The sequence below is a fragment of the Crassostrea angulata genome, chromosome 8, assembly GCF_025612915.1.
Source record: "Crassostrea angulata isolate pt1a10 chromosome 8, ASM2561291v2, whole genome shotgun sequence".
In the NCBI taxonomy this organism is placed as follows: Eukaryota; Metazoa; Mollusca; class Bivalvia; order Ostreida; family Ostreidae; genus Magallana; species Magallana angulata.
This window is the reverse complement of record NC_069118.1, coordinates 13,708,030-13,723,576: the sequence shown is the minus strand read 5'-3', so window position 1 is coordinate 13,723,576 and position 15,547 is coordinate 13,708,030. Positions and strand designations below refer to the sequence as shown.

Below are 15,547 nucleotides of genomic sequence, written 5' to 3'. Positions count from 1 at the left end.
TGTCATTTTTTTTTCATGTTTATGTGTGGCTGTTTGATACATGTAGTTAAATGTCATCGTGCTTCTCGTCGCTATTGACTCGTTTGTTTGGGACATGTACATAAGATTTAGTTCATAAATGTGTTTCGGTTTTGTACATATTTCTCATTGGGTGATATGTGTGTCTGTTTGATACATTTAATGTCATTGTATATTGCATGTTCGTGAGTCTGTTTGATAGGCCCAAACTTCCAACTTTTTTTAATATATCGTTTTAGTATGCATTTGGGTTGAAAATGACGAAACAAAAATGATATTTATAACAACCTATCAACATTTATCAAAACCAAACAACTCCTTGTTTTATTTGAAGTAATGACCTTCTGGCTCTTAGCCATCGCTATAAAAAGAGACATCTAGATTACCGGATTAAACATTATTACAATAAATAGACATGCTTTGATTTACAGTACCGATCAGACCCAATCTAACACCACAGTAAACCCCAACTAAACCCTGGGTTACTTTCTGGGTTTACTTTTTGAAAATTTGGATCCACTCTGGGTTTACTTTAGGTTTAGTCGGGGTTTACTTTTGGTTTACTCGAGCAGTGCTTGCTGGGTTACTTTCTGGGTTTACTTTTTGAAAATTTGGGTCCACTCTGGGTTTACTTTAGGCTTAGTCGGGGTTTACTTTTGGTTTACTCGAGCATTGCTTTTGGAGTCAACTGTACGCACTGAAGTGTGCAGCAGACCTGTATTTTATCTTATCATACTTCTACCTACTTCGTAATTTACAAGGAGCAGGAATCACAGGCAGCCTGTGATATCACGTCTCACCTTTTTTAATGTTAGTAAGGCTTATTATGTTAACGTATTCTTTTTAGAGCGTACATGTACACTTATTGACGTAAAATGATTTATCTTAAACAAGTAAGCGTGAATTTCATATACTTTATTTTTAAACTTGCTTAATTTAAATCATATCTTATCAGTTATGCATTTGATATAGAAAGCACAACCAATTGTTATTATAATGTAACTATAGATTTTCCTTATTGCTTTCAAATTGTAATAAAGGAAACAACTAGTGTGCCTTAGAGGACGCAAACGATAGCAGACTAAGAGTAAGGGTTTCAAATATCAATATAAAATGAATGCAAATCCATTTTATCATTCAGATTAAAAGAAATTGGTTTGATTTTCTTTTTCAGGGTGCATGGATAGATTCATGATACTTGGTGATAGTTAATCTGAAAAAAAAACCTGTAATAGATCTTACTACATATAATATAAGGGCAGATTCGAGAAAATGTCATAAAAAACCCTACCAATAAAAACAAAACTGTCCGTAAGAATATCCCCTATTATTCTAATGTCAACCTAGTATGTGTTTTTACTATCTCCCTCTGTTTCTTCTCTGTCATCGCTGTTACAAATCCCTAGTATAAACTGTCTTCCATTGATAATGATCATAATGTATGTACTGCTCTGTACTCGACGTTAAGCCCATATGTGTATTCCTTTTATCTCCTACCCGGTCTAAGACTGTTAAAGAATATTCAAAACAAACTCTTATTCATTCAATTACTTTCGGGTTTTTTTAAATGATAGGCTTTTCATTGTAATCTATGTAAAATAAAAATAAATGTTTATTTAGTAGACTCTGCTTAGGTAATTATCGTTATCAAAATTAATTGATTTGTATTTTGTTTCAAATAGACCATTTTCCCTTTAAATTTTGATTACACCCTAATTACCGTAATTAACAAGGGACCACATCACTCACTGAGCAACTATAGTCATAATTGATAAGATTAGCCTTCTTGATACATGTAATATTAAATATAAAATATCTTGACAATTTTTAAGCGTATATCTTTTTTGCAAAGATTTTCAAAATGTTCTCCGCAATTTCTTTATTGGGCCCGTTTTAGTGTTTCAGGAATAACATTTTAAAAATTTGTTCTCTATTTATTTCAAAGTAAAAAATTCACACTTATGCCCATTTTGTTGCCAACTCTACCCCCTTGGATCATGATTTAAACAAGGTTGAATATACACTTCCTCACAAGTTACAGATTTTCAAGCCAATTGGTTTTTGAGAAAAAAAAGTTTTGAAAAATACTAACACATTTTCCATAATTATTAATAATTTCCTGTTTAAAGGCGACCCGGACATTTAGTTGAACAAACTAGAAAGCACTTCCTTCCATGAATGCGTTGTGCCAATTTTGATTGAAATTGGCCAACTGCTTATGGAGAAGATGAACTATGAAAAGTACAATCACGACAACTAGGCAACTGATAATCTTTCTATATTCCGTGCTTTTAAAAAAAACAAAAACAAAACATTTTCGGAAATGGGGTGGGAGGTGGGGTAGGCAACATACGTTGCTGTGTACACTACCTAGGAATAACCACCATGTGAAATACTGACGCATAAAATCAGGTTATGTCAAACACACTGTGAAACGCTTTTTTCTCAAAATGGTTATTTCCATGTATTGAGATTTACTAGTATACATAATCTCAATGAAAAAAAAATGTACATGTTTTGATACGTTAATTATGTCAGAAAATTACCGCTCAATTTTAACTTTTGAGATATTTGCTTAGAAATGCATGCATAATAATTATTTTCAGCACAGTGTTTAGAAGTTTATAATCGAAAGTGTTGATTTGAAGTTAAAGTAATAACTGACTTTGCATAGAAGAAAAGTACTAAATTTCAAAAGTTATGAAAATAACGATAAGTTCCACCTGTGTCACTTATCCTAAACTCACGGAGTCTTTCTATGTTTAAGGATTCAAGTGCGGTGTCAAATGTAAATATCGTATAACTGTAAATATTATTTCATTCATACACCGGGCGGGGGCGGGTAAGTGGGTCGCTGCTCTGTTCTCCCCGAACAGGTTACCTTACAGTTTATGCGTACATTTAAACATGCCACTGCTACCTTTAAAATATGTATAAATGAGACTTGATAATTAGTAATTTAGATAATTATTAGTTAAGAAAAGGCAAATTGTTATCAAATAGTAAGAAAATAACAACTGACAATCTATTTCTTTTTGCAATTGCTTAAAAAAAGGAAAACTACTTCAAGTAGAATAATTAAAAGACTTGTTGTCTTTAAGACGAATCTACAAGTCTAAGTAACATATCCATTATCAGTATTTTATGACTTATATGTTTAGATATATACAAAATTTAGTCCATGTGCTGCGTTTGGTCTTAGTCTCTATTGTATTGTTTATTACAAAGAATCATATGATTCGTAGGTTTAAGACATTCATAAGTAAAGTGAACATATATCTGTAGACAATTTTAGAAAATAAATAAATTGTATTGTTTATTCCTGTTTTTCAAACATAAGGGGAATTCAAGTCATAGATAGCATTGAAACATTCTTTTAAGTTAAGACATTCAGTTAAAAAAATGTGCCTGTTTTGAAGGATAACAGTCAAAATTGACACCCTGAGAAAACCATTGTCAACCGACGCGAAGTTTTACATTTCATTCATAGAATAGTAATTTAGATTTCGAAGTACATCCTAAATCTATCCAGTTATGAGTTAGGGCAACGGATTAATCAAATTTTCAATTACATGTATAATGATTGATGATCAACTTTGATGATTACTGCTGTGAGCAGAATCAACAAATGTATATGTTTATTCCGATTGGATATGATCCGGCTCTTTTCCATAAGTAGTTTTTTCCCTTTTTAATTTATTTTTATCCGGAAATGAACTTGCTAAATGCGTGTTTACAAGTCCATGGCGTTTTCAAACAACAACAAATTTGTGTGACTATATTACACACATGTAACATGGTTTTGATTTGATAATATTCATATTTGTACATTATAAATTACTAAAAACTGTAAGAATTTTATTATCATACGTCATATAAATCTAAAAATCCATAATTAGACGCAGTTTAATTAAATTGCAACTGAACTTTAACGTTAAAAACCGTAATTAAACACTCAAAAAGTTTAACCTAAAATACATAGAATTGCTAAAATTGCATAGGCACCAGGCATAGGATTTGAACAGGATACTGTCCTTTCAAAATGTTTCATGTCAAGTACTATTGAGAGGATCAGAGTGAATATTAGAGGCAGGGCAGGATATTATTTTTTTTTAATTTAATGTTTTCCTGGACTGTTTTTAACAATAGAAATAAGGAACAACGTATTAAATGCTTATTAATCACAAACTAATCAACGTTTTATTATATTGGCTAAAAATTTATTAACTGAAATCGAAACGTAAACAAATCGTTTTATATAAATTCTGCCAGTCAGAGATCATTACAGGAACATTTATAACTTTGTCATCAGTTTTACTGCAAAATGCAGTCCAGGTTTATATGCGTTCTTCAGTTTGTAATAGCCAACATAACCTTCTTGTTGTAATTAAACATTGATACTAGACAAAACTTAAAAGAATTAAGTAACTGTAAAAAAACCAGTTTTGAACACTTTTTACCATGATGTGTAGAATCCTTTTTATAAGCAAAATAAGTGTGTGGGAAAATTGATCTCCATCCAGGAAACGATAAACATAATCTACGTTTTATGTATCTCTTCCGTCTTCAAAGCTAATGGCGTCGATGTCTATTATCAATTTATTAAATTAGAAGTGTTAATTTCCGCAAATATTTTTATTTTGTGACTAAAAAATATCATGCTGAAACATGAACTTTTTCTGCAGATATATTATCAAATATGTAGGACCCTAAAGTGCAATTGGATTTGAATTCCAAAGTCCAATGCATCTGTGCCCGATGAATTGACACGCCCAAGTCTAATGGTTCACCTTGAGTCATATTACTCGGTGAAAAGGATTATGATAGAAATGTATCTTTGATAATGCTTTATTTTTTAATCATGTTATACTATGTGACTTGGGATTACGTGTCTGTATTTAATTTTTGGCATCTAACAAAACTCGATGTGATAGGTGCTCAATAAGAAAAGTATCCTTTACGAAGATGACTATTTAACACCTGTTTATTATAGAAATACTAATTAAGGGAGATAGCTTATAAAAAAACAGATGCAGTTTGCAAGAATTAGATGCTGTTGTTAATTACTTTCGAGTGCGTAATTATGGTAGATTTGGATTGCGTATATGGATGTTTTTTTTTAAGATAAAGAGTTAACCGTTTTATATATTTATTCAAAAATGTGATCTTGTTTTTGCTGCAGATTTAATGCTTGCAAAGATGTTGGTTATATATTTTATTCAGGCATTAGAAACGACAGCTTTACATTACGCTGGGTAAGTGTTTTACTAAAATCAGCAATTTGATGTACATATGATTAACTTTTTTATAGAACTTTAGACGTATATGTGTTTTGTATGTTTAATTATTATTTTATGTTTTATGTTTTATGTGCCACCAGAAAATACAAGTATCAAGATGTCGTGTCATTCATTTCAAGTGAAAATGCATGCAGCTTTTACCCTTGGAATTTACAGTTTATCATTGGGAAAGGTAAAATTGTAAAACAAACATTTTTTAGTAATAATGTCTAGCTATAATGCTTTTGCACATAATATTTTTATGTTAAGAAAATGAATTTTCAGGTCCAACAAAGTCTGGAGATTTTTGCTCTATTTACACAAGCTTGGTGCAAGATGTTTTGGCTGAAGCCCAGATCACAAAAGTGCAATTTAAATTATTTTGCCTCTGACGTTAACAAATCGTTCGAACAGAGTTTTACTCAATGTCACTCAAATGAACATTTGCAATCAATGGAGTTAAACATAATTTGCGAAGGACTAATAGGTAATTGCTTTTAATTTATCTAAAACTACTAATATTCAGAAACTTCATGTCTTATTTTGTCAATTTATAGTAACAGAACATCCGCATTTCATACAATACATATTATGTAGCAGACAAATTCGACGTAAAAAGTGAAATGACCATTATATTTAAGAAAATCGAGGCAAAAAATGAATTCAGTTGCATATACTTTTAATTAATAAACATAAAATTTACTTTGATCACACTTCTTTGATCCGACGTTTTAAATGGAAATTACTTCCTCGGGTTGTAATGACCAAATATCAACATTTATTTCGTCATAACTCATCATTATCAGTAGGGCATATGAAACAATTTCAAACATTTAAGCAATTGTCATCTTATGATTTAAGTTAGTGAACATCAAATAATGTCGTCTATGGCGAATAACTGCCAATGTTATAAATAAAATAATGCTAATCCTAATATGTGTTTACATTCAGTTGATTGGGACTATGATTTGAATTAATACATTGGCTAATTACAGCATTTTTACAGCAAACAGTCTCTTAAAAGTAATTAATATGTACACAAGGAAGATAAAGAAATGTAAAATGTCTCGTACTTGCGATTTGTCTTTTATTTTTTGAAATCAAACATATATGTTACACGCATACTATTTTGTAACATGTCTTCATTACTCTTCATGAAAGCCGAACTTCTACTTAATGAGTCTTGTTTAGAGGAGCAGATGTGTTCCGGAAGAGACGATGCACAGAATTGCACTTCCAAACCAAACCAGCTAAAATCTTTCTGTAGATGTAACACCAAATACCATTTATCAACAACACTCTACAAAAGTAAATCAATAATAGATACGATTGTTTGCTACCATATATCATCATAAAATGATAATTAAATAGCAATGTAAACTTTTAGTGAAACAATATCAATTTAAAAAGTACGTTGTCACGATACGATTGTTATTGTTACGGAAAGTGAATATCAAGATGTAAAGGAGAAAAAAGATTGCAGATGTAATAAAGGTAAACGGGTGATTGGAACAGTCTTTTTTTAGGAACACATTTGCCAGCAAAACATAACGTATTATTAAGCATAATTTCTTAGATAGAGTTATATAAGTGCATTGCTACCCAATTGGACGCCTTAACATCTTTAGTTTAATAATGAAGTGGAAGAAATATCCTTTTTCAAAATGTTTATGAGCAAAACTGTTTTACTGTGGGATCTAAAAAAAGAATATAATAGTTCATTTAACAGTAATGTTGAGAAACGTGTACAACAAAAACAAAAATATTTATAGACTCACAATACATCTGAGCTAAACAGAAAGGTTATTGATTCAAATCAATGTTGAAAACAACAATTTATATCAAAATCTGTATCACACTTAACGTTACACCAATTCACGATTTATAAGTGTGTATTGTATATGATACATATTTTATAATAAATTATCTATTTAATTCAGTTTACTCGTTAATTATGCCATTGGAAGCTAAGGATAAACCTAGATAAAGTGTTTTTTTTCAAACATAAAAACCGAGTTATTCATATAATAATGTCAAAATATGTATAACATCCAACTCACCTCTCGACTAATACCGGCCCTTGGCCCTCAACACAGATGCTGTAATGTAGTATTCCCTATTTTTAAAAACCAACCTTTTGTTTCAGTTTGTTCCAAAATAGACACGTTTTGTATGAATGCAAATAATATTGGTGAATAAAAAAAATTCGTCCCCTAGCATGAAAAAAATAATCTTATAGTTTAAGTTCAATCCATTACATCAGTTAAGAACATAAAATAACATTTATTTTCATTTGGTGAATTAAAAAATAATTTTGGTCAAATTTGATTGAATCTCTGGAAGCAAAAAGGATAAAGGATGCATATGCAATAGTAAGTTCAGTCTTATTCTTTAAAAACAGCTCTGATGAATTGCAGTAAATATATCTTATTTTCTGAATACATGAAAGTTTATTCTTTGTGATTATTGATTTAAGTAAATTGTTAGTTGTAATGATATAGATTTTATTGGCATTTCCTTTCATCTTTCATTTTTCCATTTTGCTTAGAACAAAAGAATTCATACCTTTTTACAGCCGTGGGGATGGTGTTTTGTGTTGTTGCATGTTCATTATTTGGTTTTATTGTGGGATTGAAAAGAAGAAAACCTAATTCATACAGGTATAATATATAGATGTTATTGTTTTCATTCAAATATGTTGTAGAGTTATGTGACTTTTTTCTATTTTAAATCTAACAAATTAGTGTACCTCTGAAAGATTATAAGCCGTTTTTTAAAAATTATTTTCCAAACCTGCTTTTCATCAAAAGAAAAGTGTTAGCACACAACCGAACTTTGGTCGCATCAGATATAGTTGCATTAAATCGTAATAATTGTGTTATTTGTTGGACAAAACAGAGCGAGAGGGGGGGGGGGACTTTGCAAATTTGACTATCAGCTTCGCTGAGCGTTTAGAACTATTATTATGGTAAATGTGTTTCCCTATTTTATATACCTTTTGCATTAAAACATAATTTTGATTTGTGTTTGTTACCAGATAACAATGATAACAATATAGATCTAAATAATACATTTACATCCCCTTTGTTCTTGCCCTACCTGTAAGGCATCTGGATATTAAATTTACGTTTCAAAAAATAATAGTAAATCATATTACTATAAAAAAGATGTAGTTGGTTTTAACTATGTTAAGTTATAGTTTGGTTTTGTTAGTTAGCAGGAAATGCGAAATTGCTGATTTGCAAGGTCCTTTTACATTTTGTTTCCCATATAACGCAAAAAATGGCTGGTAATGATCTTATTCAAAAAAATGTTTTCATCTGTTTATATAAGCATTTATATTCAAAAAACACAAACAAGCTCACCAGAGCTGAAAGCACAAGTGAGCTATTCTAATCACAGTTTGTCCGTCGTCTGTCTGTCCGTTCGTCCGTCTGTCCGACTGTAAACTTTTACATTTTGAACTTCTTCTGTAAAACTGCTTGGCCAATATCAAACAAATTTGGCACAAAGTATTCATATAGGAAGGCAAAATAAATTCCAAAAATGAAAGAACGATCTTCATTCAAAGCTCAAAACTTTAGAAAAAGGGGGATGTATTATTAAAAATCTTCTTCTCAAGAACTACTGAGTCGAATTCAATATAATTTAGCATAAATAATCCCTATGGAAAGGAAAATATAAATTGCAAAGATGATGGGCCAATTCTGTTTCAAATCTGAGTTAATACGAAAATAATAAGAAAGGAAAGGCGTGTTTCAATCAGTTTAAAGCTTCAGGTTCGGCTTTTCATGATTCTTGGTAAAATGGGTAGGCAAAGCCGTGCCGGGGCAAAACAAAAGACTGGCAGTTAATAGTCTGCCAATCTCGTTAAAATTATCGTTACAGCCCAGTATATTTGTATTCGCTGTAAATATTACTGTAAAAATAATACGTATTTTGGAATTTATTGTCGAATGCCAATTTGCCCCGGCTTTAATTTTGCCCCGACCCGAGTAAGCCTATTTTACCAAGACTTGTCTTCCATACTTCGAAAACAAGGTTCTTTGTTTAAAGCAGCCACGACATATCATAAACGGGTCGATCTGAAAAAAAAAATTTGCTTGTTGTGCAACAGTTCGCGTACTAAGGGAATCTTTGAAACATGCAAAATACATTGGTGCTGATTTTGTGAAGTAAATTGAGGTTAAATATTTCAATGCGTTCAACTTGACAGTTTTCACATATGACGGTGGTATAAGCTTGTTTTGATTTTCGTTTCGTTTTCATTATTTATGCTTTGTAACCTTGGAACTATCACCTGTATTTTGTAATATTTAAGTATCAAATCAAACAGACCTCGGCAAATCAGACAGAAAACTGTTTACCTGCGCAGATTAAGCAAAATCTGATGTATTAACAAAGTACTATTATACAATTCATTCTTCATCGGTAATTCTATATGATCTTTTGCGCAATGGTAGATCAATGCAATGTGTTTTGTTGAGATGCTCATAAGCATTATCACGAGTTTATTCAGTTTAAATAGAGTTTAATATCGCTGACGGAAATATTTAGCCATACACATGTATATGATTCATTTTGAAAAATAAATTGTGCTCTTGTGAAAGAGAAATTAACGCTATTCCTAAGAAAATATTACAGCAGAAAATTATCCTGGTGTGTAGCCATTTGTTATTTTTGAATAAAGATGAACATAATGGGTGGGCCCTTGTAAAATAGAGTGATGTCCCTGTCAAAATTATAACAGTGATTTTTATAGCTCTTTATTTTGTCAAGTGACAACATTTTTCATTCCAGTGTATTCATCAATCAAGTGTGAGTAAATCTATAAAAGTCACACGAGTGTGAATAATACAATATTTAATAAAAAATATCGTAAGTAGTTGAGGAAGAAAATGTACCTATTTTCTCGCATATAATTTGATCGCTTTATAAAGTGGGGGAGGGAGGGGCGAGAACAAATTAAAGGGAATTGGAAGTTAACAACTTAACAGTGTACCCTTACCAATTGTTTTATATCTTGCCTAGGATTTTCTTATTCTGGTAAAAAATAGTATTTCATGAAGGTACAATGTCAAAGATTACGTGTATGCAAAAATAAGTGTAAAATTGGAATACTTTACAATATTTATTCTTTGTTATTCTACCGAAGGGCCATATGGCACAATATCTTTAAAACGCCCATTGTTGCTCAGGTGAGCGATGTGGCCCCATGGGCTCTTGTTCTTATATTTTCCGCAATGTAAGCATTTTGATAAGCCGGAGTAGGAATAATTTAGTGATACCATTATTAATTTCTGAGTTATTGATAGGTATCTTTAAATTCATGTCAGGTTAGACTGTCCAAATTCTTCTCAAATGCCTACAAGGAATACCACCACCTACTCATTTGCAGACGACTCAGAAGACACAAACTGTGATAGAATCAGAATTGAGGTTTGTGAATGTCAAGATAAAATATTTTATAAGGACACCAAATTATATTAACTAATCGTACAATTATCTAGCTCTTCACACAGGCATATTCACACAACTCTTTGGATGTTCGAGCAGAAAATAATTGTGAAAATTCAGAAAATGTCAACAATTCGTCAGAATTGCAGAGTGTCAGAAAGCAACCAAACAAAGCTGCATGCTCATTAGGTCAGATTAGACAAAAACAACTGCAAATGTATGACGACATCTATAGTGTGGCACTTTCAATGTCAATTTCGTCTTCTTCCACAAAAGAACTTGAAGATATATATGATGAACTGTATCACGAAGAGGGCAATGATGATACTAGAAACCTTTACGACAACTCAGTCCGTCAATGTCCATATAGAGATCAACAGGTTGATAATAATGATACGTACGATCATCTACACCAAGAACAAATCATTCTGTCTGAAAACGTCTATGGTTTGTCCAATGTTTCGTTATCAGCATTGAATCAGCAAGACAAATCAGATATTGAGAACAAATTGTGATGTTTTAATTTATTTAGTCATAATACGTATTAATGTTTTTGTATCTGTTTCCTTATTATATTGATTTACTAACATTCATAACAAAAGAATAATAGTCATTTAAACAATAAAAAGTATGATTAACGCAACATTATTTTTGAATTTTTTCTAAAACAAAGTATAAAAAGATAAACGATAATTGTTTATTCATCTGCAGAGATCACCTGGTTCCCCAAAGATGGTATTTTTTAGCGATTAAAAAAAGTGATCAAATGCATTTATATTTGGGATGTGAAGTTCAAATCTAGAAATACAGGTCATTTTATATAATATTTAGCTATATATTTAGAATACCAGATAATGATTGCCGAATAAAAGGCTGACTATATTAGGTTTAAACCTCTTATATTCCAACTAGATATGTAATTTCCAATTAAAAACAAGCATTCTGAGAGTATTGCATGAGCAATACACGTCCCCTACCGGTTTTATTATTCTATGAAATCTTCAAAGCATACATTTATTTTGAAAACTATTATAAACGAGATGTTATGCTTGAATCAGAGATAAATGAACAGAGGAAATTCAAACCACATAGTTGATATGGAAATTAAATAAACAATGAGTAAAATTATACTCTATATTTTATCTCCTGTGATTTCGCCAAGTCAATTTAGTATTTGCTGGTAGAAATTTGTGAAAACAATGCACCGTTATGCAGAATATCATTTCTTCCCCCGTCTTCTTAACCCCGAATCAACAGACCAACCCGATATCGAACCCGATTGTAATAATACAAAAAACCCTGTTGATTAAATTTACAACGCAATGCTTGACACTATTTTACAGAACTTATTTGTTTGTTAGAAACAATTAAAGGAATGGTACAAGTAATGCACGATAGTATTACTGACTACATACTTTCCTCGTTTATTCAATACACACCGAACCCGATAACGAACCCGAACATTAAACAATTGGGATATTAAAATTTAATTTTCTCGAAAACATGTCAACGAGACGCTCCAAAAGTGTAAACTTGATCTGTAGTTCAACATTTTGAATCTGTTAAGCGAATTTCATGTTATTCCTCAAACGCATAAAGAAAAAAAATTGGAAAACTTCAGTGGGACAGACAGACGGACGGACGGACTGACGGACGCAGAGGAAAGCTATGGTCCCTTCTGGTGAAACTGGTAGGGGACTTATAAAAATCAAGCAAAAGAAAATGAATTACAAGAAATTGTAATACTCATGAACAATGATTTAAAATTGCAAAAAATGTTAATTAGAAAAAAAAAATAATATAGGAAGTCTTAGAGCGCAATTCAGTTTCAAAAGAAATTAGATAAAATAATCAAAGGTAGAATTGATGTATATTATCATCATGGTATATGGCAATTTATATGTCATATTCAATTCCCATTTCACACGAAAATCTTTTTAATATTCTTATGACCGGTCAAAAACCAAATAATCTCTTTGAGTTAAGAAGGAGTTTTATCGATTAAACAGTCATGCTTTTAAAACTTTCTAGGTTCATGGTCACTATTTAAATTAAGTTTTATTGCATTTTTCATAATCAACAAAAATGTTAGAGTCAGTCGTAGATTTATAAAGATATTATTTACGGCTGGACATTTGAGGATGTTAGGATACAATAACCAGATTTATCAATGGCTACACGTACTGTACACAGTATACATGTACATTGTACATGTATTATGATATACAACTGCATGTAATGCCATGTGAAACAAATTTTGTGAAAACTCATAATTCCTGTTAATTCATTTATTTTAAATTTAACATGACTTGATACATACCTGTATTTGGCTATATTTGGTGGGGGTGGAAATAGTTCCTCCATTGTAGTGTCTGTTTTGATGGAGCTCGCTTTGGATGCTGAATCCAAGAAGCTCTCACGTCTGTTTTGCTGACATTCTTATATCTAAGTAAAATACAATCAAGATTATTACATATATTATTCAACTGAAAAGATAAACTAGACTAGATGTGCATATATATTTTCTTTAATTAAAAACACTATAACCATATAAAAGAATAGACGCCTTGTGGTGGCACTTGTCTTGGCCGTTCACACAGTCACATATACCGTCAACAACTGTGTTATTTTCTCCCAGCGTGATCTACATTGATTAATTAAATACTTTCAGTCAACATCTTACTACAATATTACTACTGATTTTATTAGAGTGGGAATGATTCAGAAAGTCGTGAACTTACATTGACATGGTAACTCCGATCTCTCATACTCGCCTGGACTCTACCCTGGACGTGATTTAGTTCGGGGTCAAAACAAAACTTCAAAACATGATCTGCTTTGACCGCCAGCTCTGATTTTTGTTGAAGTTTTTTTTGTGCCGGACACATAGTTCAGCCAATATAGAATCGAAAATGCCATTTACAAAACCACGTGTATTTGTTTATCTCCAACGGCTGAATTCTCGTTAAAGCTCGTGTTATGACGCGTTTCCGCTTTCCTGCCCTATTAATTTCACAGTGATCTGTCGAAAGTTACTTGTCTGTTCTTCATAAGATATGACGTCATAGTTAACTTTGACGTCACGATCTGCATTCCTTTCGATCGTTCTTAGGGAACGTATCGTAACGTAATAAGTGATATTCATTGTGCATAATAAAACCGCCTCATTCCTTTACATAGACACTGTTGTAAATACTAGTGATACTAAATTCAATATCACCGATATGGAGTATAAAAAAAATAAACAGTTTTTAAGCTTCGTAATAGGTAAATAACTATTCATAAACTAATGGTTTTCAGAGTCCCCCTGCTACGTGTAATCTAATGAATGGTACTATGTATATGCATATAAAAAACGGCTTGGCGCAAGTGAAAGATAAAAACAATCTTAGTTTATTTTACGTGAAATCGGAAGAGAAAATAAGTACCAATGTGAATCTTGCAATTGCTGGGGGAAACCTACCGATTGACCCGATTTTGTGTAAATCGAACCTAAAAGGTAAAAAATGTGCCTAATTTCGATGGCGGTGCGAAATGTTTTGACAATATTTCAAATAAACGAAATATTTAATTGAACCCCCAGCAAGAACTGGAAAATAAATTACTTATCGAAGGATTTTTCATAAAAATATTTTTGATTTAATGTCATTATTCACTTGCGCCGATGCGATTGTTATAGATTATTTACCGTGTTAGAATACACCCGTCACGTGCTTAAGAAAAATATATGACGTCACAAAAATACATCAAATATAGTGTTAGATGTCACTATTAATTTATGTAATAAAAGTGTAAAGAAACTCGCTCAGTTAAAGTATTTTTCGATAATTAAAAAAGTATCATTTTCCGTTATATATTTAGCTTCGGGCAGTCTTAACAAAGCCGCGTAGCTTTTGTAACACTCATTTTAGGTGTAGACCTAGATTTTTTAAAGTGTAAACACATTATGCTAACTTTGCTTTAAAATTGGTTTTTAATAAGGAATAATATTTCAAATGTTTAATGGAGATAAATGCATTTAGAAGGATAATGACAAAAACATCAACCTTATATGAGTTCCCAGATCAACTGAGCCGATAGTCCACGTGCTTTATTATTAAATTTAAAATGCAATTACTTTCTGTTTTATAAATTAACAGATTAAGTCCCGGAAAAAATATTCCTGGTTTTAAAACGTTCGCATTGTTTTATGAGAATTCATGATAATATAAATCTATTATAAACATCTATTTACTTGTACTGAATTTTCTCAAAAAAAAAAAAAAAATAATGATGTACGTATGCTTATTTGAAAAGTTCCCATGAGAAAAAGTACAGATACACAACCTGTTTATTATTGATAACAATCCCGACATTAAAGTATAATATTTACATTTTCAGCTGTCTTTGTCTGTGATAATATTACGAATGAATATTGAACCTTAAAACCCATTTACATCAATACTTCATTTAATGAAGCGTTGTTTTGAAGACTGCCAAAATATTAATATGTACACCACAAAAATTGAATACTACTAGTAAATTACTTTTGTGTATATGTTTAAAGCAGATATTGAATTATAGTTTTAACTGTATTTTTAAAGGATTTGTATTTTCGTTACAAATTCAAATCCTGTAAAGATATTAGATATGTACATGATGCAGGTCTTATACAGAACAGCTTAAATTACACGTACATAAATATAGGCTAAATTTGTTTTCTTAGAAGGTGTATGCAATGTTCTGTACGTTTTGAAGTGTTTCTTTTATACTTGTTTAGTATTTTGAGTATGTTTCATGTTTTGTTAGACTTT

The 15,547-nt window shown here is 31.2% G+C and overlaps 1 protein-coding gene and 1 pseudogene across 1 annotated transcript; one reads left to right on the top strand and one right to left on the bottom strand.

Moving 5' to 3' along the window:
• The first annotated feature begins 5,195 nt into the window (after nt 1-5,195).
• Nucleotides 5,196-11,389, top strand: LOC128161616 (uncharacterized). The gene is made up of 7 exons (XM_052824930.1): nt 5,196-5,273; nt 5,399-5,490; nt 6,459-6,605; nt 6,741-6,791; nt 7,846-7,957; nt 10,634-10,736; nt 10,820-11,389. Exons 1-7 carry the CDS (start codon nt 5,206-5,208, stop codon nt 11,267-11,269), a joined length of 1,023 nt encoding a protein of 340 aa, XP_052680890.1. The 5' UTR covers nt 5,196-5,205; the 3' UTR covers nt 11,270-11,389.
• Nucleotides 11,390-12,771: 1,382 nt separating this feature from the next.
• On the bottom strand, nt 12,772-13,673 carry LOC128159321 (uncharacterized; annotated as a pseudogene).
• Between the last annotated feature and the right edge of the window lie 1,874 nt (nt 13,674-15,547).